The sequence below is a fragment of the Monodon monoceros genome, unplaced genomic scaffold (assembly GCF_005190385.1).
Source record: "Monodon monoceros isolate NGI ecotype Baffin Bay Population unplaced genomic scaffold, NGI_Narwhal_1 Super_Scaffold_12, whole genome shotgun sequence".
Taxonomy (NCBI): domain Eukaryota; kingdom Metazoa; phylum Chordata; class Mammalia; order Artiodactyla; family Monodontidae; genus Monodon; species Monodon monoceros.
Window position 1 is genome coordinate 110,520,011 of NW_021703768.1, and position 6,386 is coordinate 110,526,396.

The window sequence follows — 6,386 nt, forward strand, 5'->3', positions numbered from 1 at the left end:
ATTTGACCTAAATGTCCTCATAAGCTTCTGAATTACACGTGACTGAACAGCAAGGTAATTTGTTCCCGTGAGGATTCCTGAGGTTCACGCCAGCCGCTCGCCGAGGTACTTGGTGTGAGGAGCAGGCTGCTCCAGCCAGACTGCGCGTCGGTTTGGGCACCACGGAACCTTGCTTTCCTACTCTGTTTCCAATTTACAGTCAGAAGGTAAAAAGTGCACTAATTACATCCGTATTAGGAACGGCTGGGGGGCGGGATGAGGCGAGTAGGAGAGGAGGGAGGCCCCGGGGCTGCCAGTTGCCAGGCAACAACCGCGCTCTGCTCAATCGGGGCGGGGCGCTGCAGGCCTCAGGGCTGGGGGCGGGACCAGCAGGCGGCGGCGGGCGCAGGCGGCTTGGGGAGGTGCCGACAGAAACCCCAACAGAGGCCCAAGAAACCCTCTTTTCCACCGTGGGGAACCACGTAAGGCTCTTTTTGATACTGATCCTCGAGATCAACACCCCCAGCCTCCCCCTCCCCACTCCTCATTAGCCAACGACTTTGGAACGAAGGCCTAGTGGCAAAGGAAAGGGAGCCAACCTTCCCATAAGTGGCGGGCCAGGATTTCTTTCCGACAGACACAAAGGCTTAGCCCCAGCCTTCAGGTCCAACAGGGACACTGCTCAGGACAAGGCAACGTCCCTGTGGCTAGCCCAGAGGGCCTGGTAGCTGGGGAGGCTGCGGGTGGTAAAGCGTGGCTGGAAGCTTTCATCATGAGGAAAACAGTGCCCTCTGCTGGCAGCGTCCAGGAGGGTGGAATTCACCGGACTTCTGGTACTGGCCCCCACCCCACCCCTAGTCTTAGTGCCAATATAGAACACCTATGCTGAGCTCATTCTTGCCCTCTGAAGGAATAACGGGGTGTGGAAGGGAGATAAACTGGGGCAAGAAGGAGACGGAGGCAAAATGGAAGGACAGGCGCAGGAGTTGTGGCCCTACTTTTGTGGGCTCGCTCGATCTGGTAGAGACAAGCACAGAAGCCTCATATTTCCCCATGGCAAAAACCAGCAAAGAATCAAAGTGCAGTTTAACCAGACAATGGCAGACGCTGCTTCTCATGCCCACCCCGGGCTGGGAGTGTTTTGTCTGAAATACACAATTTCCACTGGCCTAATGGACGGCGTTAAGTGTGTTTCTAAGTATATCACAATGGTAGAATGCAATGGGGACTGTACAGGGCAAAAGCCAGAAGTAAGTAGATTCCATCCAGAACGCGTCTCGAAGCGAGCTGCCCTGCTAGGCAGAGGATCTTAGAGCGGAGGCCCCGCCCACGGCGTTCAAAGGAGAAAAGCAAAGCATAATGTTAGAATCAGCAGGAGCCCCATATGTTTTTTATAAAAAGGCACAATGTGAGCATTGTTCTGTGCTCAATAGCGCGACTGTTATAACTAATGCTTTTGGTATGAATACGACCATTTAACATTCCCAACCAGTTGCACTTAGTGACAATATGCATCAGAAAATGAGCCCAGAAGCAGAGATTTCTCACTTTGAGGTCTGTTGGCTTTAGATACACATACACATGCCTATTAATGTGCCCAGCTTCCAAAAATACACTGAACATTTACATGAACAATGTTCTTGTCCCTGGCCTTAGCAGCTACAAATACTAAGGCAGATTTTCAATGTATATTTGAGAACTGAATATTGATTCTATGTACACAAGACTGACACACAGAGGGGAGTGTGTGTCCTGTTTCATACCACTCTAGCCCTTAACTCCCAACCTTAGCCCATCCCCAAAGTGCCATCTCCAGAACACAAGCAAAGCTGCCTCTGCAACTCCTCAGCACCACCCCCACAATAATAGGTCTCCAGGTCCCCCATGACTCACCTTCAGCTCCCATCCCCCCAACTGCCCTCCTTAAGCCTGGGTGACCTAGTGGGCACTCCAAAGGAAAGGTGGATAAATTCAGTTCATCCAATTATCCAACATAATTGGAAGAGGAAGAAAGTTCTTTCTGGGTCCTGGAATGAATGTCCCCAAATGTCCAAGTGTACTTGACATTCATCAGGGTTTTTAGGCAGCAAAGCATCTGAATCCATTTTCCATTTGGGGAAGTTCCCTATCCCTTGTCTTGAAGGGAGGCAGTCCCCCACTTCCACTATACTACTCATGTCGGGGGCTTGGGTAAAAACCAGCAAAAGAGACCTGGCCTCAGCCAATCAGGCCTAGGCTTTCGTGGTAATAATGCTGTCACCAGAAGATTTAGGGACTACTGGTGACAGCATCTGCTTGGCCCCTCCCGTTTTCAAGCCTGTTTCTTGTCTTTCTAGGGATCCCCAGGGCTGAGTGATGTCCTCCAACAAATCTCTCTTCTGCTCTAGTCTGGCAGGTGTCTGTAGTTTGCAAACAAGATCCCTCCTCCAAGCCAGGCTCCAGGTGATACCGCACACTTCTCACATCAATTTTTTATTGAGAGGGAAAAAAATGGCCATTTTGCATCTTAAGTTGAAGTGCTCCTCTGACTTGTCTCCTCTCCCTCCAACCAACCCTGACCGAAAAGGGGGAATACTGCAGACTTTAAAATACATAAATTAATTACCAAATAATCCGCAAGACTTGGGTAAGGCCACATGAGAACACTTGGAAAAAGTACCCCAGGAAGGCCGGGCCTGGGTCTTCCCCACCCCAAGGGAAAAGCACCGAATAAACCAGCGTCATCCCAATCACGTGGGTGACAGGCAGGGGCAATGCTCCTCACCCCCAGCCCCCTGTAGCTAGATGAGGGGAGGGGGGAAGGGCGGTTTATCCGGAGGACGGGTGCCTGGGGGCCAGGCCGGCCTGGGAGTCGCAGGACGACGGCCAAGGTCGGTCCTGACTGTGTCCAGTTGGTCCTGAAGGAGGCGGACCCGCTCGTCCAGGCTGCGCTGCTGGGCCAGGACAGCGGCCTTGCCGACCAACAGGGCGCGATAGGTGCGCAGCTCGTCGGCGGGAAGTGCGCGCGCCAGCACCTCGCGCAGGGCCCGCTCGCGGCGTGCCACATGCTGCTTCAACTCCTTGGCGTCTTCCTGCTGCCGCTGCAGGAGCCCCAGTCGCTGCAGCAGAGAGGCCTGGAGCCGCGGGGCGAGGGCGCCGTGAGCGGGGCGAGGGTGCCGCCGCTCCCGGGAGGCTTCCAGCCGGAGCCCGCAGGCCCCTCACCGCCCCGCCCTCCCCCAGCCCAAACCCGTTACCTGCTCGTCAGGGTCGCCGTCTGCGCCCGCCCGGGCCAGGGCGCGGTGCACGCGGTCCAGGCGACTGCCCAGCAGCAGCAGGAGGCCAAGCACGCGCTCTAGGTCAGCCATGAACCGGCTGAACCGCTCGAGCTCGTGGGGTGCACAGGCCTGGCCGACCGCGGCCTCCAGGTCAGCCGCGCGCCTGGCCCAAGCCTGGGCCGCTCCCTGCAGCTGCTCCTGCTCGGCCTGAAGCTCCCTTAGCGTCTTTTGAAGGAGGTCCGCCAGCTCCACCTGCAGGGAGGGCGTGGGTACGTCAGTCTGGAGGCAGGGCCCTGACTTAGCCCAGCCTCTAATAGCCCCTTCACACTCACTTTCTTGGCTTGGATGCTGTTATTTGGCTCGGGGAGACCCGGGCCGCATGGCTCGTCAGGCACAGCGTGGGTGGTAAGGTTTTCAGGCCTTGTCTCCTCCTGAGAAGCTGGCAGGCGCTGGGTGGAGTTAAGTAGGTAAGAGCTGGAGACAAAACCAGAGTTCCTTGGGTCGTCCTGCCCCAGGCTGCATGGGCTTAGAATCCCCTGAGCCCCTGGTACCCCTCACTCACCTTGACGCAGAAGTACCAGCTGCTTCCTCTCCAGCCTCTCCACAGGCTGGCCTCATTGCAGCCCAGACCTCGGCTAAAGGAATCAGCCCATCCAGCAGGCCCAGGGATGGCTCTGGGCTGGGATAGGAGGTGAGAGTGTCACTCAGAGAGGGATCCAATCTGGCCAGCTCCTGAACCAGCTCCTCGAGGCGTGGACTGGGCCATGTTGACCTGGAACCAGTCTGGCCAGTGCCCCAAGCCAGGGCAGTGTGGTCAGAAGGCCCCGGGGTATCATTGCCTGGAGGTCTCAGGGCATCACATGGGAGAGGTTTGAGGGGGTCAGTCTCTGCAGCTGTGGGGGTATCAGTGGTCAGCAGTCCAGTGGGGTCAAAGGTTGCAATGTCACCATTTGCAGTCCCAGGGGGACTACAGCATGTAGGCCTGGAGACACTCACAGAACCGTTGATCCCCTGCCAACAGTCATCCGCCCCTGCAGTCTCTGGGTGCTCATGGAGGGGCTGCTCTGAGGGGATTATAGCCTGGTCAGCCCTCTGACCCAAGCCAGCTCCATACTGTCGGTCAGAGGCATGGACACTGGAAGTGGAAGAGACACTAAATCAGAAAAAGCTCTGGCCAAAGATAAATGGTGGCCTCCAAGGGCCATCCACCTCCCCCACCTCCCCCCCCTGGCTCCCAGCCACCAGCCAGGAGAGGGTTCCCTGCCCCTCCAGCATTTTGTAGATGTGTGTAGGAAAGGGGTATCTCACTCTGCTTGAAAGCCTGAGGAAATTCACCTGTTTGGGAGCCCCAGGGGAGCATGGGAGTCTGCAGGTGATCTCATTCTGACCAGCGGGGCTTCTTCCAGGAAAACTTCATCATCAGGAAGGGATGGGAGCCGGGCAGACACAGTGCAGTTCTCTGAGGCCCTATGCTCCCAGTCAGAGGGGCTGCTCTGGGGGCCCTCTGCAGGACACACCACTGCAACTTCCTTCTGAGTCAGGAACCTGGGAGCAGGGACCCCACACTGAGCACAGGGACCAGGAAGGAAGGTTCTGGTTCTGCGCCAGACAGACAGTAGGGTGTTGGGGGTGGGATTAGGGGATGTGGTTTGCAAAAGACAGAGGGCTCAAACTGAGGGTGAGTGGGAGGCCCTCTTCTTTCTTGAGCAAGAGATATGAAAGCTGCCTCCCCCCAGCTTTCAGTCCCCAGAGTGGTCCATGTCTCTCACCTGGAAAGTTTGGTCTGAAACAATGGTCTGGGGGTTTCTGCTCCTTGGGGAACAGCCTGGAAAGGCAAGCAGTTGGATGAAATGTTGCTCAAGTTTTCAATCTTCTGGATGCCCCCAAGCCAAGCTTGCAGCCCCTATCTTCCATACCTGGGCAATGGGCATGACCCCTCCTGGACTTCCCCAGGGGGACAAGACTTCCCCCGAAGCGCTCTGACTCCGACCAACAGGCCTATAGGCATTGCTGAGCCTCAAGGGCCGGGGTTTCGGGTCCTCTATGCTTCGGGGCTGGGTCGCAGGCAGCCATCTGATCTGGTGACCTTCGAACTCTGCCAGCGTCCGCTGCTGCCATTCCCGGGGCTCCGGCCTGGCGAGGCCAGAGCTGGAGCAGGCCTCCCCCGAGCATTCCCCCGCCAACCCACCGCCCCGACCCACGCGATCCAGCTTTCCCGGCTCTGAGAAGCACCACTGCCGCTGCTGGTTGGCGAGGCGTCCCCTGCCGGCGGTTACCGGCGCGGGAGCCCCGGGGCGCGCCGGCTCCGCTTCCCCGCCGGGGTGGCTAAGCAAGGCAGAGCGCGGGTGCGCGGCGGAGGGCCGCGCGGGGGCCGCGGGCCGCAGACGGGCGGGCAGGCTCATGCGGAGCTCCTTGCGCTGGAAGGACGTCTCCCGGAGCACTCGCCGCTGCGCGCCCTGCAGCCGCTGGCGGTAGGCGGCCCGCGACGCGGGCGGACTGGGCGGCTCGGCTGCCCGCGCCGCGGCCTCCGCCTCGGCCGCCAGCGCGTACAGCAGCGGGGTGGTCTGGCGGCTGAGCGGCCCCGGGGTCCCCCGGATCTCAGGGGGACGAGGCCCACTGCGTGCGGCGGCCGCGGGCCGGGGCTGCGGGGAGGCGCGAAGCCCGGCGGTGGGGGCCGGGCCGCCCCACACCACGCGCACGTAGTCCCAGTCCAGGTAGGGAAGTTGGTGGGTCCCCGGCGACGGTGTGCGCGGCTCAGGACCGCCAGAGGCGGCGGAGAAAGAGCTGTAGGCCGAGTCGGCGCGCGCGGACAGCCGCCGCAGGTCCGGGCTGCGAGTGGACGAGGCCGGCGAGGCGCAGTCGCCTCCAGGACCCAGAGCCTCCATGGCTGCGCGGACGCGAGCAGAGGCTGGCCAGCTCTGTGGGGCCTGGAAAAGCATAGATGGGGTGGTGGGTGAGGCGCTCCGGGTTAGGACAACCTCCTGGCACCTCCAACACGGGCATGCTTACACATCCCCTCCCTAGTCTCACGACCCTTATTAGCGCTGGCACCCCACCCCCCCACCTCCCTAGTCTGGAATGGCAAGGGCAGTAGGACCAGGGGAACAGCTCTGGAGATTGAGGGCCTTAGCTCAGGGGAAGGAACTAGCGACT

The 6,386-nt window shown here is 59.3% G+C and overlaps 1 protein-coding gene across 2 annotated transcripts in view; it reads right to left on the bottom strand.

Moving 5' to 3' along the window:
* Positions 1-1,952: 1,952 nt before the first annotated feature.
* Positions 1,953-6,386, bottom strand: part of SHROOM1 (shroom family member 1) — a 7,860-nt gene continuing 3,426 nt past the window's right edge. The window contains exons 2-8 of one of the 2 annotated variants that reach the window (XM_029218933.1): positions 5,150-6,160; positions 5,003-5,058; positions 4,569-4,778; positions 3,796-4,368; positions 3,566-3,707; positions 3,213-3,485; positions 1,953-3,092 (exon numbers count right to left, since the gene is read on the bottom strand). In XM_029218933.1, coding sequence (XP_029074766.1) covers positions 2,760-3,092; positions 3,213-3,485; positions 3,566-3,707; positions 3,796-4,368; positions 4,569-4,778; positions 5,003-5,058; positions 5,150-6,118 — 2,556 coding nt within the window. In that variant the 5' untranslated portion in view covers positions 6,119-6,160 and the 3' untranslated portion in view covers positions 1,953-2,759. Of the gene's footprint in view, positions 3,093-3,212; positions 3,486-3,565; positions 3,708-3,795; positions 4,369-4,568; positions 4,779-5,002; positions 5,059-5,149; positions 6,229-6,386 lie in introns of those variants that run through there. The other variant, XM_029218932.1, reaches the window with a different exon arrangement.